The sequence below is a fragment of the Colletotrichum destructivum genome, chromosome 8 (genome assembly GCF_034447905.1).
Source record: "Colletotrichum destructivum chromosome 8, complete sequence".
NCBI lineage: Eukaryota > Fungi > Ascomycota > Sordariomycetes > Glomerellales > Glomerellaceae > Colletotrichum > Colletotrichum destructivum.
The window spans coordinates 2,179,770-2,205,448 of NC_085903.1; the positions used below are offsets into that span (position 1 = coordinate 2,179,770).

Here is a 25,679-nt window from a genome sequence, read left to right on the forward strand (position 1 = left end):
AGCACCTTCACTTAAACAAAGTTTGGACTATGACGGCCCCCGTCTCTCGTCCTTCTCGCTCGTCGTCTGTCCATCTGCCTGTCTGCTAAATGCTAATGCTAATGCTAATGCCAGTGCCAATGCCAACAGATACCGCTTTCTCTGTGTTTCGATTCCTATTTTCCCCATCAATCCATCCTCCTCCTTTGACCGCCTCCTTCTCCACTCTGTCCGATCTCGAACAGACTTACTCTTGGTCCATCACCTCTCTTTTCTGAATCTGACAACTTCGTAAGCCTGTCCTACCTTTTGTTCTGCTCCTCTCTTTCCCTCTCCTCTACTCTCCTGACGACATAACAATTTCATCTTCTATCCCATTGTCTATCCCAGCGCCGTTTCGGCATTCTTGATCTGTCTCCACTTCCTGAAGCCAAGGCCAAGGGCGCCCAAGACCGCTGCAGACGGACTTGCTGCGCGCTGGTGTCTGAAGCTGACGATCTTTGTCGACCTCGTCCCTGCTGCGCCATTGCCCCTAGGCTGCTTTCCTGCAGCTACAGCGTGCTTCTGTTTCCTGCTCTTTCTTCTGTTCTTGTTTCCACCTTTCATCATCTCCTTCTACCCACTAGCGTTCTTCCGCTCCTCCTCCTCCTCCTCCTCGTTCTCTTTCCTCCCTACCTCGTTCTTGCGCTACGCTACAATCCCAGACCTCGCTCGCCACACCACTTCCGGATAACACCCAACCCCGTCGTCATCCGGCCTTTTCAGTTACTCGCTTTGGATACATACGCGTCTAACCGATCGAGACGATAGACGGACGTAGACACACACATAGCACACACACACCTTCTTAGTAAGCCCATACCACTACCACTACTGAATTCCTGTCGCACACACGCTCGCACCTTTACCCCCCATCCGACCCCTCCTTCGGCTGTCTTGTCAGTTGTTCCTGTCCTCGACGCTGCTGTTTGCAGCTGAATCCAGGCTTGTTCGAGAATCCCCTCCGCGGCGCCTAGGTCTCATCCATCACTCCTTTGCCTTGTCCGCTGCTGAAAGGCTCATAGCAGCTGTTTGCGCCCTTGTCCAACCAATCCAACCCCGGCGCAACCCCCGAGCCACCGTTGTCGTCGTTGTCATCGCTATTTCTTTTCTTTTCCAGACCAATTTGGGAGAGGCTTGTGAACTAACGGATTTGAAGCTGCGCACGTCTACATCCCCATCCCCATCGCTCCCCCCTCCCCCGGGATCCGTGCCTAGACCGCACACAATTAGAGCACATTCTCAAACTACCGACCGACCGACCATCCATCTGGAGACCGGCCTAGAATCCGGCAGTCCAGAACATACGCCCAAGCCCACCCGCCATACGAACAAATCCTACCCACACACACAAGGCGCCGCGCCATGCTCTACTCCGCCTTCTTCTTCTCCTCCACGATACTCTAGCAACCCGACCCGCTCCTCGTCCTCCCTCACCCGTCCCGTCCGACTTGTTCGCCTCGTCGGGATTCTGACCTGGTTGCAAAGTAATCTATCACGTCGAATCTTCCACCTTGTTAACCCTTCTCATACCGGCGAGCTCTACCACTGACGGGGTTCACTTGCGAGCCGCAACTTCCCATGCGCAAGCGAACGCCAGCATGCCACCCCCCGAACATGTCATCACCAGCACCAGCAACCGTGGTCCCGGCAACGGCCCCATAGTCACCCCTCTCCAGACGGCGATCCCGGCCGAGGATCCTGCCAAACCCGCCTCGCGCCCTTCTTCTGGAGACAGCGGCTTCAATTTTGACACATCATCGCGATCCGATGTCGGTTCGCTACGTAGCGATGGCGCACCGAGCATAACCAGTAGCGGGCGCTTCTTCCGCGAGAACTTCAACCTCGCAGCTGCCGACGGCAAACGCTCACATTCCGCAAGCCCTTTCCGCATATCCATGCCTTACATCACCCCGGGCCAGCTCGCCTTTTCAGCTATGCAGTATCTGCCCGTCCCATTACTGGTCCTGAACAACCTAAAGACAGTCGTGCTCGCAAACGAAGCCATGGGAAGGCTGCTTGGCATGACGGACGACACGCGCGACGACAACTCATTTGTTGCCGACAAATTAAGAGGTCAATCATTGTCCCAAGTGGGTATCGACATGATCCAGGAAGGACGCCCCGTGTGGGTCGGCTGGGAAGCCTTTTTGGATTCACTCGTACTCGAAATGGGTGCGAGACAAACCTCCAAGGACGCCGCCGATATGTTCGTCCAGGGTCAAGGCGGAGAAGCGACACCAACACCCAACTCCCTGGCGCCTCCGCCCTTACCAGATCACCAGCCGGGCTCGCCGGCCGTCAAAGACGCCGTAGTGGATGTCGTCATTTCTCGTAAAGAACTCGGCAAGCCTGGGTACGATTCTCGAAACCGGGCCGGGGCCTCGGAGCACCAGGTTTACGCCAAGATGATTGTGACCATCTGGGAGATTGAGGATCATCAGGTCTACTTCACCTTGACTTTCACTAGCTCTCAATCACCGTCCTCGTCACTCGTGTCGAGTCGCAAAGCTGTAGCGAAACCTGGCATTCTGGAGCAGGCCGACCGCAAAACAATATCAAACTCGAACCCGCCCTCCGTCAGCTCCAGCCACGACTCTAGTTCGCCCTCGTTCCGCGTGAGCCCTAGTGCAGTTTCCCTGTCATCGAGTCCCTTCCCTCCCATGGGACCTCCTTCGACAGTAGCACACACAAGTACGCCTTCCATACTGCAGAAAATGATCCTGATGAAGGACGCCTTGCTCGACAACACGACAATGCCTATTCTCGCCATGTGGAAGGACGGTAGTGTGACGTTTCCCAACCGAGCCGCCCGTATCCTCCTGCGGCAGGAAAGCGATTTGGGAAAGTCTTCGGACGGATTCGACCTGCTCCCTGGATGGACCATATACGACGCGGAGTTCACCAGGGAGCTGGATGTCACCGAATATCCAATATCCATCCTACTGCGAACCGAGATACCCTTCAGCAACATGCGTGTAGGCATGATTGACCACGGGGGCAAGAGGAAGGTTTTCGATGCCCTAGGAGAGGCCATCCGAGATGATACAACAGGCGAGTTCTTGGCCGGAGTCGTTACCTTCCGAGATGTCACCAAAATGACGGAAGAGATTACCGAGATCAAGGAGCGGGACGAGGAGCGCTTCAAGCTGATTTGTGACACGATGCCGCAACTGGTCTGGACAACAAGGCCAGACGGTTTCCACGACTTTTTCAATACCCGGTGGTACACGTACACAGGCCTGACTCCCGAAGAATCGCTAGGCCTCGGGTGGAAACACCCCTTTCACCCCGACGATATGCCCGAAACCATCAAAAGATGGAAGCACTCACTAGCGACCGGTGACCCCTACTCAACCGAGTATCGGTGCCGCAGTAGGACTGGCGAATGGCGGTGGATGCTGGGAAGAGCACTTCCGCTGAAGAACAAAGAGACTGGCGAAATCGAAAAGTGGTTTGGAACCTGCACTGATGTGAATGAAGGCACCGAAGCGAAGCTTGCGGCTAGGAGCACCCGACAACAGCTGCTGAGTGTTCTTGCGCATTCGCAAGTCACAATCTTCACTGTCGACACCAATCTGAAGCTCACAATGCTGGAGGGTGCCTTGATTTGGGACAGCAACGGAGAAGACAGTACGTCCCCTCACTCGAGCTGGTTCGTTGGTCAAGACATGTACGAAGTCTTCAACCGTCTCAACCCTCAGTTAAAGGCTGGGGAGCGCCCAAAGTTCTTGCGACCCATCGAAGATATCCTGGCAGGCGGAAAGACCGAAGAGGTAGCAGAGCACGGCATGGATGGCCGGTGGTATCGCACAAGATTCCTGCCCATTTTCGGTAAAAAGTCCAAGGAAGGCATCACAACCAATGAGACTTGCATCGAGGGAGTCATTGGTGTAATCATGGACGTTAGTGAGCTGAAGGAGAAGGTTGAAGACCTGGAAGAGGAGTCCCGCGAGAAGAAGCAAGCGATGGCCAACGAGGCAGCCGCAAAAGAGGCGAACAGACTGAAGAGTCAGTTCCTTGCTAACGTGAGTTGATGTCCTGAAACTGCCAATGACACTACGCTGACAGCTACGCAGATGTCTCACGAGATCCGGACGCCAATCACTGGTGTAATTGGTATGGCCGAGCTGCTGCGGGATATGGAGCTGGACGCCGAGCAAACTGAGTACGTCGAGAACATTCAGCGGTCGGCCAATGCCCTTTTGACCGTCATAAACGACATTCTCGACTTCTCAAAGGTTGAGTCGGGGCGCCTCGATATTGAAGAAGTTCAGTTCTCACTGTCGGTCATCGTCACGGACGTGAAAAAGATGCTGAGCTTTGCTGCCGAGCGGAAGAATCTCGACTTCCGTTCAGATATCTCGGGTGAGGTCGAGAACGATCTGGTCGTTATTGGGGACCCCGGCCGCGTACGCCAGATCATTACGAACCTCTTGACCAACAGCATCAAGTTTACCAACCAGGGCTATGTTAAATTTTCGGTTCAGAAGGAGAAGGAAACCTCTGAAAGCATTGTCGTCAAGTTCGTCGTCGAGGACAGCGGCATTGGCATTGAAGAGGAGGTCCGGAAGAAACTTTTCCAACCATTCAGTCAGGGAGACGCGTCTACAGCAAGGAAGTTTGGCGGTACTGGCTTGGGCTTGACGATTTGCAAGAACCTTCTGGAGCTCATGCACGGCGAGATGACGTTGGAGTCGACACTCGGCAGCGGAACCGTCGCGACATTCTGGGTCCCATTCAACAAACCTCAACAGCAACGCGGTGGACCATTGGTGGAAATTGGTTCCATCCCTGATAGGCTCCAGTCCGAGATGAGCGTTTCCTGCAATAGCTCCGATTTTGAGCAACTGCTCAACACGCCCCCTGCTTCGGGCGACTCTTCCCAGTTTCTCTCGGACAAGCACCAAGTTCCCTCTCGACGACTGTCCGTCCGGACGCCGCCAGCTTCGGACGAGGAGCTCTTGCCACGATCTGAACGCGCCAAAATCCGAGTGCTGGTTGTCGAGGACAAGTGAGAGAACCCGAAACGCATACCGCATCCTCGCTAACCCCTTTTTAGTGCCATCAACCAGCAAATCGCCACTAAGACGATCATGAAGCTAGGCTTCAGCGTGACAGCAACCTGGAATGGTAAAGAAGCTCTAGAATACATGGCGGCGGCACGACAAGGCAAGCACGCCAAGCCAGACATCATTCTTATGGATGTCCAGATGCCTGTTATCGACGGCTATAAGTGCACGCACCTACTGCGCCATCACGTCCCGTACAAGGCGTACGTACAGGACATACCCATCGTTGCAATGACAGCCTCGGCAATCCAGGGCGACAAGGAGAAGTGCACCAGAGCAGGCATGGATGACTACCTTGCCAAACCGGTCAAAAGCAAGACGTTGGAAAGGATGTTGGTTCGGTGGAGCTTGGTCAAGAGGCCACAAGCACAAACACTGCAGGGGTCGGATAGCTCCATGTCAGACTGCTCGGACACAGCCGAACATTGCAGCAACGCCGACATTCCTGGCATCGCACACGACCAGCCCAGTTCTACGACGCCCCCGGACTCGACGCAAGCTGCTGCACCCTCGAGTCGGCAGCAAGACCAGAGTCAGGAGGAGCCGGACAGAGAGAGCCGGGGGGATCCGGTAACGCCTCGGCCTCTTACTAGGAATAACTCGTACGAGCCATCGCCATTCGATTCCCCAGCCGTGGGGGATGCCATCAAGCCGATACGACGGTCCGAGACGGACGAACTCGCTTTGCAGGCACAGCAAGGCAAGCTCATGGACGCCGCTGGGGGCAAGAAGCTTCCGCGGCGAGGGGAATCGTTCCAGACGGTGGTCGCGGGCGATTCCCTGACGGAGGAAAACGTTGAGAAATTGGAAAAGGAGGAAAGCAACCGAAGATCATAGACATGAGGAGTTGGAGCAGCATTCCTGCCTTTTGATACCTCATCATGGACAGTCAGTAGTAGTAAAGCGAGGCGCACAGGGAACGGGCCTATTTTATCGTCTTTAACGGAGAAACAGCTCTGTACATATGGTTGGCGGAAACAGGGAAACGGGGATCGTTGCGCGGCAGGTCATGTTGCATCTCGGCATTTTGATCGGCGTCTAATATGGGGGGTGTAAAAGCTTCCAATAACCGGACCGGTCCTGGATACCAAGGGAAGGGCTGGTCTTGTTCTGTTTCTTTGCTAGGCAAGTGTTTCTCTCGATGGTAACGGTGTGGGTTCATACACATTCAGAACCGGCATAGACGAGGATTGAAATGGGTCTCGCGGAATTGGACGCTTCCAAACACGTGATGACGGTGCACGCCTCGGGAGGGCTGATTTGCAGTGACGAGATTCTGCCACTTGCCGCTTACGAGTCCAGGAACATTCAATTTCACTTGACAATGTTAATACCCTTCCCGCAGTCGTGGTTTGCGCTGGCTATGAGTGTGAGAGAGGTTGAACCTTAAGTTACACTACATCACGAGTTTCAGACGCCATGCGCGGTCGACAATGCGAAAGCCAGAGAGAGGAGGGCTTGGATTGGTCGCTCTAGACCAACCGGTTTTGAGTCTTCGAGAGCTGAGACGGGAGGAGGCTTGGACTTGTTGGAGCCAGGTCCGGAGAGAGGATGCCTGTCGATGAAGGATGGTCCGGGCTGGGGCGGCCTCAGAGGATTTGAGGGACGGAAGAGTGGTGCCCAGGGGAGTGAAAACTGGAGCCGGCGATGTGGGACTGCTTCGCGGGCCGTATGAGATGCAGGCACAGGAACGCAATTCTCGGGAGCTTAGTGAGATGGGGGAGGGGATAGGGACAAGCAGGCTCCAAAGTAGATTGCCGTCATGTGAGATGATAAGGCTGCAGCTGTGGACGATGGCAGAGAGTAAGGAGCGGGTGCTGTTTCTTGGGATTGAAAGCCTCCCATCCTCCCCCGGCTGGATCAAGCTGGTACGATGGTGGAAGAAATGTCGTAGACCTTCTCGTGCTTTGTAACGAGTTCAAGGGGCGGCATTGCTTGTCGTGATGGCGGTGGTGGTGGCGACGTTTGACCTGGAAGAGACAAAGACACTGGGTCTTTCGCAGAGGACAGCGACGAACATGGGTGGAAAGGGGAAATAGCGGTCAACAGCAGTGTGCCGCCAGCTCTCTCCCCAAATTGCTGAACTGCCGTTTCTTGACAAGCACAACGCTGAAACCTCCAAACACATCTTCGAGACCGACTGACTGCGAAGTGCATCCATCAAGAGCGGCTATACGATGGCCGGGACAGGCAACTCACCCACCCACCAATGAGGGCATTGGGCAGGGAAGTATGACCTCTCGACCTCTAGACCTCTTGGGGACGCTTGACGGCCTCAAAACACGGAGCCGATGGGTTCATGACGGGAACTTCCTAACATCGCACGGAGGAATCGAACTCGCTTTGAAGAGTAAAACAAGGCAATTGTGCATAGTGCTGCCGCCAATCAGCCCGTCGCAGCTGTAACGCGGATCACACGAAGAGCAAACCATTCATCTGAACAACTACTTACCTAGGTTGTCGTGCTTGCCTAGGTACCTAGGTGCCTAGACGACGACGTCTTGCGAGAGGTCGCCCAGGTACGATCTCGTGCTACGGCAACCGCGAAGCAACGTCCTATGTGCGGCTGCCTCAGAACGTAAGATACGTACCGTTGACTGATTGCGTGCGGCTGGACCCACTTACAGAAACCTATATAACCCCGTCCACCCTCCCGTCCTTTAACTTTTTTCTTCTCCTTTTCTTCTTCATACTTACCTTCATGGGGGTGCTGGGGATCAAGAAATCCGGCATCCAGAGTGGGAGGCCTGCATTGCACATCGCGGTGTCGACCGCTCTCGATTGTCCTTCGGGGCCATCGCTGTGGCAATTTTTGATTTTAACCACAAACGTTTTCATTGTATCCGATTGCCTTGCGCAGCGGTGCGAAGAAGATGATTTTCCCGACATCGATGCGTTCTCGTTCTGGCTGTCATGGTCGCAATCTGTTCCGGACAGCTGACAACAGTCACTGTTCAAATGTGCTGAGAATGCGATTGTCTATATGTAGATCGCCTGACTTGATAGTAATGTATGACAGGTTTGCTTCTCGATTTCAACGAGAGGGGGATTGTTTCCACAGACTATGGGAGCCGCAAGTCTCGACCATGGACAAAAAGACGCCGGCGTTTGTCCCGCGACGGCCACCTGTCTTTCTCCCAATCCCCAACTTCGTTCGCTATGAGCTTCCCTGGCAGCATGCACATCCATCCATATAAATTTCTCTGCCCATCTCACCACCACTGGCCTCGGCACGAAATGAACAAAAGCCAGAAGACCATCACGAGAACAGATTTACATTCCTACACCCCGGACTGTACTCATGGCTAGGAGCACCCGGGCAATAACGGCGGAGTGGAACGCCTCGACTTTCCCCCGAAAATTGCATTAGCCGCTGGCGCGGAATGCTGTCTTTGGAAATACCGAAAGATAGGCAGCTCTCTAGTGGTGAAGGTGTGCATCAAGGCGAATGTCCCTTACCGAGCGAGAGCCCCAGGCCATTCGAGCACAGTGGTCCTCCGTCCGTTGGCCAACCGATATCAGCTTTGGCTTCTTGTCTTTACATCGTATCCGTATCGCGTTCGTTTCTTTTTCTGAGAGCCGTCTAGAGTTCATTTTTTTTTGTCCGCGTCGCACCAAAAATACCGACTAAACTGTGCCTTCATCGTCACGTGCAACTCGCAGGCTTGACGATCGCCATCCACCTTCCTTGCTGGGTGCCTGCTTCATCTTTCGTCTCTTACGCTTCATCGCCCAATCAACTTGCCTCGTCAATTCATTCGCTCGCGCCCCCTTTCTGCTTGCTGATACCGGCTGAACTGCTTTGGATCGTTGCCGTCGAAATCCTCTCATCCCCCCCGCACCTTGATTGAATCACCTATCTGGATCAACCATTAAGCCTGCCCTCTGGCGACGTTCACAATGCTCGGCTGGTGAGACTCATCTCAGCGCCGATATTGCCAAGGTGGCGTTGCTAAAAAAATCCTTTCACCTCCAGGTACCAAGCGAGACTCGCGGCTCGCCCGCTGCTCACCCAGAGCATCACCACCGCCGTCCTCTTCGCGACCGGTGACATCACCGCCCAGCAGCTCGTTGACAAGCGCGGTCTCGAGAAACATGACTTTGCCCGTACCGGCCGCATGGCCCTGTACGGTGGTGGTACGTGCCCACCCATCTCGCGGCCATTGAGCTCGTACTGACTCCCTTCCTCAGTCATCTTCGGCCCCATCGCCACCAACTGGTTCAAGTTCCTCCAGCACAATGTTGTTCTCAAGAACAAGAACGCCGAGATCCTTGCCCGGGTCGCTGTCGACCAGGGTGTCTTCGCCCCCGTCATGATCAGCGTCTTCCTGTCCTCCATGGCCACGCTCGAGGGCAGCTCGGTCCAGGAGAAGCTCGACAAGAACTACAAGACGGCGCTCACCTCCAACTACATGCTCTGGCCGTTTGTGCAGATGGTCAACTTCAAGCTCGTCCCCCTCCACCACCGCCTTCTTTTCGTCAACGTCATCAGCATCGGCTGGAACTCGTACCTTAGCTTCTTGAACAGCCAATAAGTGTTGTGGAAGGGTTGAAGACCTATCCCCAGACTGGCAGACATCTGTTAGAAGTGCCCATCTGAAGAGGTCATTCTGAGCTCAGCTAGGCTGTCTTTCTTTCTACATGGATCTTGCGTTTTATGACTTCGAGTTGGGAGCATTAGAAGCAGCATAGACTGAGATTTAATCGTTACAAACGGCCATGGGCAGGGCCAGCGGGAACACATTGCACCGGTATCAACGCAAAAGCAGAACTAGCGGCGTTTCGAGATGTCATCTGCATGCATGTTGTTGATATTTCTCCATCATCTAGGCGTGATCTTCTCTCATCGTCGCCCACCAACAAGTATAGGTGTTTTTGTCTCTAGGTTCAGATACATACGACCATACCCATTGGAGAACTCGGGATCCCGTCCGCTCTCCCATAGATAAGCCAGTGAGGGCCGGATTAGTAGTTGAGTCGGTGACGATCAGCGAATACCTGGTGTTGTATGTTTTTTCCTGCATATTTGCATTCTTTTCTCGGAGTTTTCATTCTAAATGTTCATCGACAGTCACAAGGATCTAACGATGCCTTCTGTCTGTATTTTATTGAATCTTTTATCGACATTTTGAGTTGGTAGTGCTTGTCGCTGACGCTGTTACGTATGCGGTTCGCTGAAAAAGCTGCAGAGGATATGGCTCTGATGGGACTTTGATCGGATAGGCTGCGAAAGAAACACCACTGTCCGTTCAAACTCATTATACAGCGGCCGTCATCGGTTTGACAACTGTAGTGAACGGCTAATAAACTTTGATGTTTTCTATATTCGTCAATGACCAATGTTGACTGGAGGCCTCGGTGGCCGGTCCAGCCCCGCCCGGCCGATGAGTCCCGGGAGCGGGGAAGGTGAGGAGAAGAAGCCCCGATCAACCGGGGATGCAACCTGCAAGCTTTACGCTGCATAGTTTAGCCAAGTCTTTTCCCAGCGACGTCAAGTCTGCCGAAGCATCAACCGAGATTCCGATCTAGCTCTCTATCGCGACGACAAGGTGGGAACACCCGGCAACCTCCCCGCCGTTCTTATCTCACATCGAACCACTCGCGCTACAGTGGTACTGTCTAATATACCAAGCCATTCATTCACCGCACCCCACTTCAGGTCGGGATCCTTCCGCTACGGAGACGGCCGCTGCAACGTTGCAAGCAGACCTCGCGCCGACCTAGGAGCCCACGGAGTGCTGCCACGAGAACACAGCGAAGAGCAACATCTCGGAGTGCTTATAGCTGACAATCACCATCTCACCACAACCGGGCAAGATAGCCCACGCAAGATGACTGTCCCTAGTCTGCTCGACCGCCTCAACAGAGACGGCTTTGTCGTCGTGTCTTCGATCCTCACCGAAGACCAACTCACGAAGCTCCGGGACGCTACTCAAAAGGCCACGGCGCTGGCCCGAGCCGGCAAATGGCCCAATGTCCGAACTCTTCCGAAGCAGTTTCCTCCGTGGCCAACTGCCACGCCAGAAGCACCACCCCAAGGCATCTGGGGGGTGCAGAGCATGATGCACCCTGATATGCCCAACAGCGACATCTTTGTCCAGACCTACTTCTCGGATGCCGTCATAGAGCCTACTAAGCAGCTTCTGCAATGCAGCGACAACGATCTCGTAATGGAATTGTTCAACCTGCTTGTCCGGCCGGACCAAGACTTCGAGCTCCGGTGGCACAGAGACGACATTCCGGCGACAGCCACCCCGGAACAAGAGCTGGACCGGCTCAATAAGCCGGCGTATTCGGCACAATGGAATCTAGCTCTTTACGACGATAACAGCCTCATTGTTGTCCCGGGTTCGCACACCAGGGCCAGAACAGACCTCGAGCGCAACGCGGATCCGTATGAGAAGGAAATTCCGAACCAACTGCTCGTCGAGCTGAAGGCGGGCGACATCGTCTTCTATAACAACAATATCCTGCACCGCGGCGCGTATGTCGCCAACAAGGAGCGCATGACACTGCACGGAAGCGCGGGTCACGTCAAGGGCAGCAGCCTCCGAGCACGCAACGTGCTCCAACACGGGCTCAAGGACTGGGTGGACAGGGTCGACCTGGGTGCGTTGGGCGAGAGGGAGAGGGCGAGGGCCAAGAACATGCGGAGAATGCTGGTCGAGATGGGACATGAAGCGGGGGAAGTGGGATACTCTCTTGAGGGGTAAGATAAGATATGGACCTTGTTACGAAGCCGACGTGGCCCCGACGCTGGCCGCGGTAATGCCAGAAATGCAAGAGTTCCAAGGTCAAGAGTCTTGGGTTTGTTGCATGCGGACCGGCGGTGTGTCATAACCGAGCGGCGGATTGCGCGAGTTCTTGGCCAAGATGTGTATGTGTGTGCGCCGCCGGCCGGCGCTTAGTTACGTGTGTGCCCGTGACAGCAGAGGAGAGCATCGTGCGTAAGACAGGGATCGATGCCACGATGATAAAAGAGCGCTTTCGGCGTCAAGTGCTTCTGGAACACCAAGCGACGTCACTCTTCTGGAATCCAAGTTGCTCAACTGATACTTTTCGTCGTAAACGTTGTTTCATCTCACCGAGTCCATTCATCTCAAATCGAGGGAAAAGGTGCTGGTGGCCTGTGCGCAGCGGATGCCTAAGTAACGAGGTGTCTGTGGACCCCCGTGAGCTTTTCCCGTCTCGCGGCCAAATCCGGGTTTGCCATCTATCAATCGACTCTGTCGGCAACACCAGCGTCACTCTCAACCACCTTCAAACACCCGTCCTCGAAGTCGCCCCTCGCCGACCCCTCGAGTTCTGCACCTGGCGACAATGTTGCCCTCCTCGGTGCGGCGCGTGGTCGCCTCGGCACCACAGGCTCCTATCGTCGCCTCCCTCAGCACCTCCGCTCCGAGAGCGGCTACCGCGACCTTCACCCTTCAGCAGAGACCTGGCGGCCACCAGAGACGATGGTCCTCGTCAAGCCCCTCCAGCCCGAACAACAACGGCTCCAAGGACATCCCCGGCCAGGGCCAGTCCGTCCATGCCTCGACGTCGTCCAACTCCAGCAGCAGCAAGTCCAACGGTGAGAAGCGGAAACGGAAGAGCAAGGACACCGCCGAGAGGGAGGCTACGCAGAAGTTGCCTAGCGTGCCCAGCACACAACACTTGTCTCAAGAGGGTATGTTTTCCCATCAAAGAGCCGACTCGCGGGGACGAAATAATACTGACGAGCAGACGGGCAGCCCTGGGATTGTCAACCTTTTTCTCCCTGCATCGACCGATATCCGTGACCCACAGCATGCCCAAGTCGGTGACGGAAGAAGCCTTTGCCGCCATCTTCAAGCCCCGGACCAAGGCGAACAAGGTCACCGACGTCATCTCGACACTATCGAGGACGACTGACGATCTCGAGGGCGCCATGGCCAAAATGACGGTCGCGAGCCAGGAGGTGGATGCGTCAGGCGAGCCGGTTCAGAAGATCGACCTCAAGCACCCCGATGGTAGCGAGTCGAGCGTCTACGTCCAGCTCAACTCCATGGCCGGACAGTTCGTGCCCTTCCGCCCCCCTCCCGCGCCCGAGGCCATGGGCGCTACCGATGCGCATGCTGAGTCCGCCATTGAGGACTCGCTTGACGAGACCCCCCACCACCGCGTCTACAAGGCCATGTTCACCATCGAGGAGACGACCGACGCCGACGGCCAGGTCCAGGTGCTCGCCCACAGCCCCAAGATCATGCAGGACGAGGTCCCCCGCTCGTTTCTCGAGCGCATGGCCCTGCGCCAGATGAGGTTCGACGAGGCGCAAGGCCACGACACCATGCAGGCCATCAGCGTCAAGCGCCAACGCAAGTTGAAGATGAAGAAGAAGAAGTATAAGAAGCTGATGAAGCGCACGCGCAACTTGCGCCGCAAGCTGGATAGAATATAAGCTGAGGGTGGCTGTATATACAAGCCCGCAGTTTTTTCGCGTTCTCTCTTTTCCTTTTTCCATAAGCACATTTGGGCAGACGGTTTCTCTCATAATTGGTGTTCAGCCAGGCATCACTGATGGTATCATGTCTTTTTCTTTGGCCAGTCGTCGGGCTTCATAGAGAGTGAGATACAGAGACAAACAGACAGACAGATCTGCATCATATAGCAATCATCCGACTGTTTGCATCCTGAGACCATCACTCATGATGACTGTGCTGCAACCCCCAGAGATGCTGCGGAGCATAGGTAGAGACGGTGCGACAGAGAGGGGGAGAGATCCTGTACAACAAAAGAGTGTATTACTAGTTCCACAAGAGAAGGAAGAAGGACACGGTCAAGTGTTTTTAGAGATTCCTCTTCCAAGTTGCCTTTTCTTGAGTCATTACCGTCCCCCTGGTGTGATTTTTGGTGATCGCCCAAGGGGCGTGGAGACAAAAGAGCGCTATGGGGTGGTCATAGCGGAAAAGTTCCTGCACCCCACCAAGGTGCAGCCGCCGTTCAGCTCACCGCTCGGCAGAAAAGGTTCTCTCCGCCAAATTTTTGGATTTCCTCGAGTCTGCCTCTCGATGGTAAGCTTGCGCCGACCTCAGCAAGCCTGTAGCCGCCAACTTACACCACTACCCCGCCAACTGCGAGCTCTTTCCAAGATGTCGTCGCGCAAGGCAGTGTATGTCATGCTGCCAAACTCGCAATGCGATTGAATTGTAATGCTGACGATCTTGCGGCAGAGACCAGCGGATCCCGAATCTCATTTACAACGGCTTGCAGGAGAAGAAGCGAAGCTTCTTTGTCGTTGTCGGAGACCATGCCAAGGATGTCATTGTGAACCTCCACTACTTGATGTCCCAGCGAGACATCAAGCAGAACAAGTCTGTCCTGTGGGCGTACAAGAACAAGCTCCTGGGCTTCACCAGGTATGATTACCTTACGGGAGGCACTTACTCACACATGGCGTCGAGCTGACAGCTTCGCTTCTTTCCTAGTCACCGTAAGAAGCGCGAGAACAAGATCAAAAAGGAGATCAAGCGCGGCACCCGCGAAGCCAACGAGTCCGACCCCTTCGAGCTTTTCGTATCCCTTCACAACATCCGATATGTCTACTATAAGGAGACCGAGAAGGTGCTCGGAAACACCTTTGGCATGTGCATTCTGCAAGACTTCGAGGCCATGACACCGAACATCCTGGCGAGAACGATTGAGACGGTCGAGGGTGGCGGTCTGGTCGTCCTCCTGCTCAAGGGTATGACCAGCTTGAAGCAGCTGTACACCATGTCCATGGACATCCACTCGCGATACCGGACAGAGGCGCACGACGACGTTGTTGCCCGTTTCAACGAGCGCTTCATCCTCTCCCTGGGAAGCTGCGACTCTTGTCTCGTCATCGACGACGAAATGAACGTCCTACCCATCTCGGGCGGCAAGAACGTCAAGGGACTGCCGCCGGCCGACAAGGACATTGTCAAGACGGAAGCGCAGCAGGAATTGGAGGACATGAAGGAGGCCCTACAAGATACCCAACCAGTCGGCTCCCTGGTTACCCTTGCGAAGACGGTCGACCAGGCCAAGGCGCTGCTGACCTTTGTGGACGCCATCGCCGAGAAAACCCTGAGAAGCACGGTGACCTTGACTGCCGCCAGAGGACGTGGAAAGTCTGCGGCCATGGGTGTGGCTGTTGCGGCTGCTGTAGCACACGGCTACAGCAATATCTTCATCACTTCCCCCTCGCCCGAGAACCTGAAGACTCTCTTCGAGTTCGTCTTCAAGGGCTTTGATGCGCTCGGCTACGCTGATCACGCCGATTACTCCATCATCCAGTCCACGAACCCTGACTTCAACAAGGCCATCGTCAGAGTCAACATTCACCGGGCGCATCGCCAGACGATCCAGTACATCAGACCCCAGGATGCTCACGTTCTGGGCCAGGCAGAGCTGGTCGTCATCGATGAGGCCGCCGCCATCCCCTTACCCCTGGTCCGCAAGCTCATGGGCCCTTACCTGGTCTTCATGGCCTCCACCATCAACGGTTACGAGGGCACCGGACGTTCGTTGTCGCTGAAGCTGATCAAGCAGCTGAGGGAGCAGTCAAGACCTGGTGCGAAGACCAAGAACGACACAGAGGTTGCTGACCGCACCACGGGCAAGACGGCCAAGGATCAGGGCTCAAGCCACCAGGCCAGCCGCTCTCTTCGCGAGATCACCCTGTCGGAACCCATCAGATACGCCCAGGGCGACTCCGTCGAAAAGTGGTTGAACAAGCTTCTGTGTCTGGATGCCACCCTCCCTAAGGCCAAAGCCAGCAGCCAAGGCTGCCCGGACCCGTCCCAGTGCGAGCTGCTGAAAGTCAACCGCGATACCCTCTTCTCTTTCCACCCTGTCCCTGAGAAGTTCCTGCAGCAGATGGTGGCTCTCTACGTCGCCAGCCACTACAAGAACTCCCCCGACGACCTCCAACTGATGAGTGACGCCCCCGCTCACGAGCTTTACGTGCTCATTGCGCCGACATCAGACGGAAAGCTTCCCGAGCCCCTCTGTGTCATCCAGGTTGCCTTGGAAGGTAAGATCAGCAGACAAAGCGTCATCAACAGCCTGAGCAGAGGACAACGGCCTTCCGGCGATTTGATCCCCTGGCTCGTGAGCCAGCAGTACCAGGACGATGAGTTCGCCTCCCTGTCCGGTGCGCGTGTCGTGAGGATAGCCACGAACCCGGAGTACGTGTCGATGGGATACGGCACCAAGGCTCTGCAACTGCTCACCGAATTTTACGAGCAAAAGTTCACCAATCTGTCCGAGGATGCCGATCTTACCATGGAGGAGACGCTGCCGAGGGTGACGGATGCGGAGCTGGCCAACACATCCCTGCTCGCAGACGATGTCCACATCAGAGACATCAATAAGCTGCCACCGCTGTTTGCGAGATTCTCTGAAATCAGACCCGCCGCTCTGGACTACGTCGGTGTCAGCTACGGCTTGACACAGCAGCTCCACAAGTTCTGGAAACGTGCCTCATTTGCCCCCGTCTACCTTAGGCAAACGGCCAACGACCTGACGGGCGAGCACACGTGCGTCATGCTCCGGCCTCTGGAGAACACCGCAGACCAATCGTGGCTCGGCGCCTTCTCGAGAGATTTCCAGCGGCGGTTCCAGTCGCTGCTCTCGTACCAGTTCCGAGAGTTCCAGTCTGTGGTTGCGCTCAGCATCGACGAGTCGGCCAACGCCGGCGCGAAGCTCGATGGCACTGAGCCTACGGCTCTGACCAAGGTCGAGCTCGACAGGCTCCTGACACCTTTCGACCTGAAGCGTCTCGAGTCTTACGCCAACAATATGTTAGACTACCACGTCATCCTTGACCTCGTCCCTACCCTGGCCAGCCTGTACTTCACGGGCAAGCTCAAGGGCGATATCAAGTTGACGGGTGTTCAGCAGGCTATTCTGTTGGCCATCGGTCTGCAAAGGAAGGATATGGATATCATCTCCCAGGAGCTGTCTCTCCCGTCTTCGCAACTTCTGGCTATGTTCATCAAGATTCTGCGCAAGATCACGGCCCACTTTGGCAGCTTGGTCAACGCTGCCGCCGAGGCCGAGCTGCCCAGGGCCAATACCATTGGTGTCAGCCAGGAGAATGCGTCGGGCGCGCATGACGACGAGGTTGTGGACAAGAGATTTGCTCCGCTTGAGACGTCTCTCGAGGACGAGCTCGAAGAGGGAGGCGACGAGGCTCTGGCCAAGCTGCGGAAGAAGCAGCGTGAGCTTATCGACTCCCTTCCCCTCGACCAGTATGTTCTTATTCCTTGCGACCCTCGGAACGTTCTAAGCTAACCTTGTTCCAGATATGAAGTCGACGGCGATGCTCCCGCATGGGCAGAGGCAGAGCAGGCCATCAAGGAGGGCAAGTCGGGGGTTGTCAGCATCAAGACGGGCAAGTCAAAGCGCAAGGCGGGACCGACGGCGGCGGAGATATACGACGAGGCCCTTGGGGAGAAGAAGTCTCACAAGAAGGCTAAGAAGTCCAAGAAGGACAGAGACTAAAAGGGTGGGATGCGGTCGGTATCGGTAAACAAAAGTGTAAAAGCATTCTAAACTGAGAGAAGGATATAATGGGGTTTGTTCCTGACATTTGACATAGGGGGTGCCTCTGTACGGAGTTGGCTCGGCTTTTTTGTTCAAATTTTGACAAGTTTATTGTTTCCAGTTGGCACAGAGGAACGGTGGTTTGTTGTCTGATAAAATTCCATAAGGTCTCTCGTGGATCTGGTGAATGCGGTTGATGTTTGACAGGACCGGAGGAGCCTTGATTTTCAAGCAGCTAACGAAGAAGGAACTAAGCTGCCCTCCCTCGCACCTTCCTTCCACTCGAATACCAGCAGCAGCAACGATACCTCTTTCCTTCGTCCGCCAACCCAGCCCGTCACTTGAGTTTCTTGCTTTGCTAGCCGACTCTTTTCCACAGGTACCTACCGTTCTACCTCTTTGGTGATCGAGCTTGGAGCATATCACGAAACACATCGATGGAAAACTGCCTGCCTTTTCACCAGCAATCGAACTCCAACCTCATAATCACGTTTTGTCCTATCGTACCGAAGACCTCGAGATACTCTACGACGATCTACCTCGCGATTCAACTCAACTGGCACAATTCTGAATCAGCTGCGCGAGCTGGTCGTACCGCCAGCACCAGCAACGCCCAGAATGTGTACCGAAACCATCGCCCTCTGCGAAAGCTGCGGCCTACATAGGCACATTCACTACCATCTCTGCATGGCTTGGCTGTGGAGCTACCGCCAGATCGAATGGGGCTTCACCACGCCGCTCGACTCGACCCCGAAGGCCAAGAATTGCCCTTTCCTTGACGGCGAGGTCAAGCTGGAGATCCAGCCCGGGCGGTGCCCCAACGAGCAGTGCCCCGGTCACCGAATCAAGGCGGAGATGGACCTGACGCCGGCTGACACGAGAACGGACGCCGACAAGATCGAGGCGCAGCGCATTAAGCTGGGCCTGAAGAAGAGGACGAGACCGCAGGGTTTCCAGGACCCGTTGGAGGTCGGTCGGCCGCATCAGCGCAATGTCCCCGTCGTCATCTTGGACGGGCGGCCCGACGAGGGCTCTGGACAGATTCAGGGGCGGCATAGGGGTCGGGAGGATCGGGAAACGAACGGGACAGTCACACCCCAGCAGGAGCACGCTGGAGGAATCAAGATCCCAACGCGTTCGCCGCCAGTCGGGGTGCCTGCTTGGAGGCAGAGGGATTTCAACGGACCCATGATGATGCCGCACTGAGGCGACCGCCAGGGGCAAGGCGATATATATTGTGCAGAGGATGCGCCGACTTGGGGGGGCATGCCGTCGCGGATAAATGAGTAACGGGTTCGGAAGGACCAGGAGCCAAATTTGACTCGCAATACCGTGCGGGAGTAAGAGCGTTGAATTAAGCGCACCCTTTGCTTATCATGGCTAATAAGTTATCAACATTCTTCATCATCGACAGAATGAGAACCAGGTGAGGTCATGAAGCTGTGTTGTATCCTGTTGTTGGGTTGGTTGGTACAGCACGATTACCTTAACGGCTCGAACGGGATTGGTCTGAGGATCCAAGAGAATGTTTCTTGCCGGCAACTCGGCAGGGTTTATTTAGCTCTTGTCAGCCCAGCCCTGCGGCGCCATTTAAGCCTGTTTTTGACGGGAGAGCCAATCTCAGCAGTGGAGTCGTTCCCCTGTAGACAACCAATACAACGCCCCCAACAGCGCGCCCAGGCCATCCACCGAGAGCTGGAGGGATCATGCACGTCGTCTCTGCGCGCGACCTGGGGGATGACATTTCTCACATTTCCCGTTCGTCCCGTGTAAACATCATCCCATCTCCTACCTTCTCTCTCCCTCGCCCTCATCCTCGCCCTTAATCGCGAACTACTCATCCACCGTAGATGGGATCTTGAGCCGTCAATTGACCTTGCCGCAACGGGAAACGCCTGTCATTCGAAATCGTATACCCTTTTGTTTGATTCAGGCGGGTTGACCTCGACGCATCCCTCGTCTCCAAAAACTCCCATGCCTTACGGGCCCGTCGTCACGATGCATGCCTTGAACGTCGTCGCTTCGGTCGTCCTCCTCCTCCGGGGCGTTGCCGCCGTCCCCGCACCGAGCCTTGTCGCCCGTGCCGATGTCCTCGCTCCCACGGCTGCTTGGGTCAGCGTCAACAACAAGGGTGTCCCGACCACCGTCACCCCCGTCCCGACGACTGTCTCCGGCACTCCGACCCTCGAGTTCGCTGCGCCCAACGCACTGACAGGTAGCGTCTTCACCTTCGTCGACTACCGCCTCCACGTCAGCACGAGCACTGGCAGTCCGCCATTGGCTACCGCCAACCACAAGAATGGCGCTGGAGCTTTCGCCCCCTGCAGCAATACGAAGGGAGATTTCTCGCCTTTTTGTGATCCCGTCAGAGGCAGTCAGCTCTACGTCGACGGGACTTACTACGGTATTTGACGACTCCCCTTCGTCTCGCACAAAAGGAGAAGCAGCATGCTAACCACTTCCAGTGACCTGGGACCCCACCGTGCTCATCAAGGGCAACAAGACCAACGTCCACGTCAAGATCCAGGGTAAGGAGGTCAACGGCACGAAGGTCGGCGACATCGTCCTCAACGCCGACTCGGACAAGACCAACCCGGGCGCGTGGGGCTACTACGCCTGGCACGTCAGCAAGAACCTCATCCACGCGGGCCAGGAGAACGCCACCATCGAGCTCCTCATGTCGTACACCATCGATAACATCGCGCAGAAGGACATCACGGGCCCCCGCGTTGTCGTCGCCAGGCGCCCGCAGTTTCACCCCGAGACCTCCCGGATGCCCAAGGGCGCCGAGCTGTACATCGCACTGCCGACCGTCTTCGGCGTCGTCATTCTCGCCGTCATTGGCGGCTGCCTCTGGAACCGCCGCGCCCGACAGATCGGCATCGGGAACGTTATGAGTCGCTCGCGCCACGGCTACGGCGTCGGAAAGTCGCGCGCGCAGCGCCTTGGCGCCCGCGTGCGCCAGAGCGTCTTCCCGCGCAGCCGCAAGGACCGCGGCATCCAGCTCCGCCAGCAGCGTGATATGAGCCCCGACGGCGGCTACGTATACCGCGACGAACCTCTCGACAGCCAGCACCAGCAGCAGTCCGCCGGCCGTCCTAGGAGGGACAGCGACGCGCTCGGTAGTCTTGCGGGCAGCCCGACGTCCACCCACTTCCCGGACCACGGTGCGCAAGGCGGCAACGCCTTCCGAGAGGAGCTGAGGAGGCAGGACAGGGAGAGGTATTAGGCGGGGAAGCGTCGCGGCTCGGTGCGCGATGGCGAGACAGGAGATCATGTGTAACAAAACTTTTCAAAAGGAATGTCATGTAATTCGAGGAGAGAGTCGTGCCACGATATCTAGACGACGCGAGCTCCATGGACGACAGGTTGGGGCTGCATATATTTTAGGTAATATGTAACAACAATGAAGCCATGAACGAATATTGGTGGTTTGAATTTGCGTCAACGAATAGTGTAGAAGAGGGGTTGTTAGGCTCAGGGTAGACTTTGCGGTGCCGCCGCGTTCGATATTATAAAAATTGAGTTGCTTAGGAGGCGACTCACCTATTCAAACATCGAATCTCAGGCATTTTAGGTGACTGCTACGAATCCAGACTGCTCTTCATTTGACATCGAAGACGCTTTGGAAATATGTAGTACGAGCAAAGCGTTTTCTCGGTCTTGGAGTAGTCGACATTAAACTTTTCTTCCTGGCGTATTGCGTGAGTGTACTCAGCAAGCAAAAGCTCGGCGAAACTGCGTCGATGGGTTACGGTCCTAACATTCTGATCAGAGGGTGCTGAGTATTCCGTTCTTCGTCATGTTCGAGAAACGTTGGCCGAGGGCGAGGGTTACTATATGAAAAGGATGGAGAGCAAAGCCCCCCACTGGTGATGGCCCCCAAGCTAGTTTGCAGAGTGCTGCCAAACGCGGCCGAGTTAGGTCTTTGGCCAGAGTCTAGGCCTTCCGCCCCGGTGAAGGTTCGTTGACGTCAGCAGTGCGGTATTCCAAATACTGGAGCTCAGTGATACGATTGATAAGATGCTGCAGCACGAGAAGAGAACCCTTGTAGAACTCGGCAGTCGGCGCCCGGACACCGGGCTGGCTGTGAAGATGTGAAGATGGCGCCGTTATTGCTCGGAGCACCGAGTCGCGCCACTCGGAGGAGCCTCGGCAAGTGGAGACGCAACGCCCGTTGTGGACCAGGGTGACTCGGTGCTTAGATAAGCCAGCCAGCTAAGGCATAGTATGGCATGGCGGGCAATGACGGCTCTCCGATCGCGCATTGCGTGGGTGGCCCTGAATCGCGCGACTTGGCTCGAAAATTTCTGGAATTCTGGAATCCACCACGGAAGCCCAGCAACAGACTATACTACGGATACCAGCACAGTCACTCAACAGTGTGTGTGTGGATGCGTGTGAGATTGTGAGTGTGTAAGAGCAACAACAGCATAGCATCATCAGCAGATCCCGGCACCATTAGAAATCCAGTCGCAGACACGTTGCTTGTCCACTTTCGAGCCGAGCGCCGGCCACTGAGAAGCCATCCCTGATACCGCCTGGCCTTCTGTAGCACATCATACCTGGGTCTACCGTCGACGATAGCAGCTATTGGAACATTGGAAACAAAAGCCCGCAGGCAGGCCCGTCTCCATCGCCGCTTGCCCCTCCACCCCTCTCACACCGTACACGCCCCCCGCCCTGCCCCCCCTCCGCCGGTACATATAATCTCTTCTTTTCTGATACCCCGCCATCATAGAAGGGAAGTGCGTGTTCCAAACGCGCATATCACCGCCAAACTGTTCTCCTCAACCTTTAGACGAACAATTCTCCGCTCGAGCGCGACAGGACTTTCTTTTGCCGCAGCCACCACCTCCCTCAAGAAGAACACTGCAAATCCTGTCGATTTGAAGACTAGTGCCCGCAATATGCATAGCAAGGTTGTCAGTATGTCATGCCGCTGCCGCCGCCGTCGCCGCCTCCCCAAAAGATCGGGCCACGACGGCCTCACTTTGCAATGCACCTCTTCCTTACTGACACGTTCACGCAGTCATTGGCTCTGGGCCTGCTGCCCACACCGCCGCTGTCTACTTGGCGCGCGCTGAGCTGAAGCGTAAGTTTCCTCTTGCCCTACTCTCGTCCTCAACCCAGAGAACATCATCGACTGACCCATCCTCGTTCAGCCGTGCTCTACGAGGGCTTCATGGCCAACGGCATCGCCGCCGGCGGCCAGCTCACGACGACGACCGACGTCGAGAACTTCCCCGGTTTCCCCAAGGGCATCATGGGCGGCGAGCTCATGGAGAACATGAAGAAGCAATCCGTCCGCTTCGGCACCGAAGTCATCACCGACACCGTCTCCAAGCTCGACCTCTCGTCGCGCCCCTTCAAGTACTCGACCGAGTTCTCCCCCGACGAGACCCACACCGCCGACTCCATCATCCTGGCCACTGGCGCCTCGGCCAAGCGCCTGAACCTGCCCGGTGAGGAGAAGTACTGGCAAAATGGCGTGTCCGCTTGCGCCGTGTGCGACGGCGCCGTGCCCATCTTCCGCAACAAGCACCTCGTCGTCATCGGCGGCGGCGACTCGGCCGCCGAGGAGGCCCTGTACCTGACCAAGTACGGCAGCCACGTCACCGTCCTCGTGCGCCGCGACGTGCTCCGCGCCTCGCAGATCATGGCCAAGCGCCTGCTCAGCAACGACAAGGTCACGGTGCGCTGGAACTCGGCCGGCAAGGAGATCAAGGGCGGCGACGATGGCCTCATGAGCCACCTCGTCGTCAAGGACACCGTCACGGGCGCCGAGGAGACCCTCGAGGCCAACGGTCTCTTTTACGCCATCGGCCACGAGCCCGCCACCGCCCTCGTCAAGGGCCAGCTCGAGACCGACGACGAGGGCTACGTCGTCACCAAGCCCGGCACGCCCCTGACCAACATCGAGGGCGTCTTCGCCGCCGGTGACGTCCAGGACAAGAGGTACAGGCAGGCCATCACGAGCGCCGGCACCGGCTGCATGGCTGCCATGGACGCCGAGAAGTACCTCGCCGAGCTCGAGGACGGCGACCCCAAGGACCCCAACAACAACCCCCAGTGACTAGGTCACCATCACCTTTGAGTTGAAATTGGGGATTTAGAGCTGCTTTCCTACCCCTTAATGAGCATAGAAACGCCTTTTCTACTAGACTAGATGTAGACAAGACGTGCGGGAGAAGGAGGGAGAAGAAAATAGACTTTTGAATTCAAGCGTACCTAAAGAAACAGGGGTTGCCGGCGGGGGTTCTTCCTCGGATCCAGGTCCGAGCCGCACCGAAGCAGATCTCGGAGATATTTATTTCGTGATGGCGAAAACACCCGACTACTTATGACCGGGCTTCGCCCACACTTGGATGTTACGTCTTCCCATGCTTAGCCTTGGTCGGATGTCGCATACTTCACGTCATCGGCTGGGGGACTGCAACGCCATGTATTATTTGAAGAGCCGCTGCTTCCCTAATCACAAATCTCTAGGTGGTGGTGGTCTTGTCATCCCAACTTTCTCTAACAGCTCTGATCTTCCGAGCTTCCCCCTATGGCAGCATCACCTTCTCCCCCGTTCCACCCGTCCCCTCCCCTCCACCTATCGGGCTCTTCTCGTCCAACACGCCTGAAGTACTCCCAAGCTCGGTCCCCCCCACATGAAGCTGAAGAGACGATACCTAATGGCCAGAAGCCAGGGCCCAAAATGCATAACCCGGTCTGCCAGCGCATGCATTCTCCTCTTGTCCTGCTCGGCCCATGCGAGAAAGAGAAGCTTTCCATGGTGCAGCCGCAGTGCGGCCCCGTCGTCTCCGTCTGTTCAGTTCAACCAGATGTCTCTCCCTCCCTCCCTCCCTCTCTCTCTCTTCTCACAAGGCGGGGTAAAAAGGCGCCGTTTCGAAATAAAGACGCATCGCCGTGATCAGCCCATGTGTGCCTGAAGTGTGTTTTCCTCCTTAGTACTAAATGTACCTATTTAAGTTCTCACCTGTTCCCATCTCCACTCTGCGACGGATGTGATGCTCTCGCGCTCGCTCCCTTCCTCATCAACACCATCACCATCATCCCTCCAATGACCTGAATTCGACTTGCGGTATCTCAGAGAAGACAGACTGTAAAAAGGCATAGATCCAACTTGCAGACCGCCGATATGCCAAGTAACAGCAACTACACGTACAAGAGCTCTGGACCCAACAGCCAGGTATCTAAACCCCCTTTACCCCTCTCTCCCCGCCGAAACTTGCTTCTTCCTTCCCCGCTGCTTCGGGAGTTATCGTTGGAACCGCGGAAACTCACTGCGGGGGAAACTAAATAGGGTACCCATTACACCTGCGCCCGCGACTACGGCAGTAGCTCCTCGAATCCGGCATCGTACCGGTACTCGGACACGTGAGTTCTCGATCCTTAGAGCGCTCCCCCACCCCCGCGGTCATGTCTGACGTGGGCTTTACGGGACAGGAACGGGTCGCCTCGCTATTCCAATCCGACTGGCGGCAGCGAATATTCCGGCAGCGGCAGCGGATCGATGTATACCTCGGCCAGCGGATACCGAACGTGTTCTGGGTACGGCAAGAAGTATGTTTCCCTTCCCAAAAGCTCTTCTACGGGGATTACGATAGGACATATGAGATGGATGGGCGTCCGCACTTCCTTGGCCATGGCTGACTCGTGTACACAACCAAGTGTCGGCATGAAATAACGACCCCAAGGGTCTGACGACGGCGACGACGAAGATGACGACGATTAGATTTGTGTGGATGGGGGAATCGAACGATGATCTAACAAGGTCGGTACTTTTTGAACGAATTCAATGCGATTGGGATACCTATAGCCTGTCTGGTTTTTATCATATTTGATTTTCGGGTTGTACTTGCCTTGGGATAAGAGCCAGATGAGATACCGTGTATGATTTCAGGATCCCAAGTGGCTGGGTCTCTGATGCGTGGTACCATGCAGAGAAAGGGGTCTCAGCAATTCCTCGCAACTGGAGCAAAGCCCGATCCCTTTGATCCATGCTGCTTGTGTTTACCGTGTAAAACAACGCAGGAGCATGATTCAATA

The 25,679-nt window shown here is 55.8% G+C and overlaps 9 protein-coding genes across 9 annotated transcripts; all 9 read left to right on the forward strand.

Moving 5' to 3' along the window:
* Positions 1–114: 114 nt before the first annotated feature.
* CDEST_12524 (Putative PAS domain, signal transduction response regulator, receiver domain, CheY-like superfamily) lies at positions 115–6,536 on the forward strand. The gene is made up of 3 exons (XM_062928680.1): positions 115–4,046; positions 4,098–5,032; positions 5,081–6,536. The coding sequence occupies exons 1-3, from the start codon at positions 1,620–1,622 to the stop codon at positions 5,925–5,927; spliced, it is 4,209 nt and encodes a 1,402-aa protein (XP_062784731.1). The 5' UTR covers positions 115–1,619; the 3' UTR covers positions 5,928–6,536.
* A 2,053-nt stretch (positions 6,537–8,589) lies between these two features.
* On the forward strand, positions 8,590–9,981 carry CDEST_12525 (uncharacterized protein). Its single transcript, XM_062928681.1, has 3 exons — positions 8,590–9,001; positions 9,067–9,227; positions 9,282–9,981. Exons 1-3 carry the CDS (start codon positions 8,991–8,993, stop codon positions 9,623–9,625), a joined length of 516 nt encoding a protein of 171 aa, XP_062784732.1. The 5' UTR covers positions 8,590–8,990; the 3' UTR covers positions 9,626–9,981.
* A 646-nt stretch (positions 9,982–10,627) lies between these two features.
* Positions 10,628–11,901, forward strand: CDEST_12526 (Putative phytanoyl-CoA dioxygenase). The gene has a single exon (XM_062928682.1). It carries the CDS (start codon positions 10,922–10,924, stop codon positions 11,801–11,803), a length of 882 nt encoding a protein of 293 aa, XP_062784733.1. The 5' UTR covers positions 10,628–10,921; the 3' UTR covers positions 11,804–11,901.
* Positions 11,902–12,117: 216 nt separating this feature from the next.
* On the forward strand, positions 12,118–13,885 carry CDEST_12527 (Putative ribosomal protein mS38). Its single transcript, XM_062928683.1, has 2 exons — positions 12,118–12,759; positions 12,824–13,885. Exons 1-2 carry the CDS (start codon positions 12,411–12,413, stop codon positions 13,507–13,509), a joined length of 1,035 nt encoding a protein of 344 aa, XP_062784734.1. The 5' UTR covers positions 12,118–12,410; the 3' UTR covers positions 13,510–13,885.
* A 234-nt stretch (positions 13,886–14,119) lies between these two features.
* CDEST_12528 (Putative GNAT domain, Helicase domain, tRNA(Met) cytidine acetyltransferase TmcA) lies at positions 14,120–17,826 on the forward strand (the record flags this gene model as incomplete). The annotated part of the gene is made up of 4 exons (XM_062928684.1): positions 14,120–14,220; positions 14,282–14,467; positions 14,537–17,326; positions 17,381–17,826. 4 exons carry the CDS (start codon positions 14,120–14,122, stop codon positions 17,577–17,579), a joined length of 3,276 nt encoding a protein of 1,091 aa, XP_062784735.1. The 3' UTR covers positions 17,580–17,826.
* Positions 17,827–18,239: 413 nt separating this feature from the next.
* On the forward strand, positions 18,240–18,827 carry CDEST_12529 (uncharacterized protein; the record flags this gene model as incomplete). The annotated part of the gene is made up of 1 exon (XM_062928685.1): positions 18,240–18,827. The coding sequence occupies one exon, from the start codon at positions 18,240–18,242 to the stop codon at positions 18,825–18,827; it is 588 nt and encodes a 195-aa protein (XP_062784736.1).
* A 532-nt stretch (positions 18,828–19,359) lies between these two features.
* CDEST_12530 (Putative Pma1 stabilization in the golgi family protein) lies at positions 19,360–20,852 on the forward strand. The gene is made up of 2 exons (XM_062928686.1): positions 19,360–20,025; positions 20,087–20,852. Exons 1-2 carry the CDS (start codon positions 19,596–19,598, stop codon positions 20,848–20,850), a joined length of 1,194 nt encoding a protein of 397 aa, XP_062784737.1. The 5' UTR covers positions 19,360–19,595; the 3' UTR covers positions 20,851–20,852.
* Positions 20,853–21,931: 1,079 nt separating this feature from the next.
* On the forward strand, positions 21,932–23,866 carry CDEST_12531 (Putative thioredoxin reductase, pyridine nucleotide-disulfide oxidoreductase, class-II, active). Its single transcript, XM_062928687.1, has 3 exons — positions 21,932–22,550; positions 22,654–22,716; positions 22,787–23,866. Exons 1-3 carry the CDS (start codon positions 22,532–22,534, stop codon positions 23,695–23,697), a joined length of 993 nt encoding a protein of 330 aa, XP_062784738.1. The 5' UTR covers positions 21,932–22,531; the 3' UTR covers positions 23,698–23,866.
* Positions 23,867–25,049: 1,183 nt separating this feature from the next.
* CDEST_12532 (uncharacterized protein) lies at positions 25,050–25,365 on the forward strand (the record flags this gene model as incomplete). Its single annotated transcript, XM_062928688.1, has 2 exons — positions 25,050–25,197; positions 25,328–25,365. The coding sequence occupies 2 exons, from the start codon at positions 25,050–25,052 to the stop codon at positions 25,363–25,365; spliced, it is 186 nt and encodes a 61-aa protein (XP_062784739.1).
* Between the last annotated feature and the right edge of the window lie 314 nt (positions 25,366–25,679).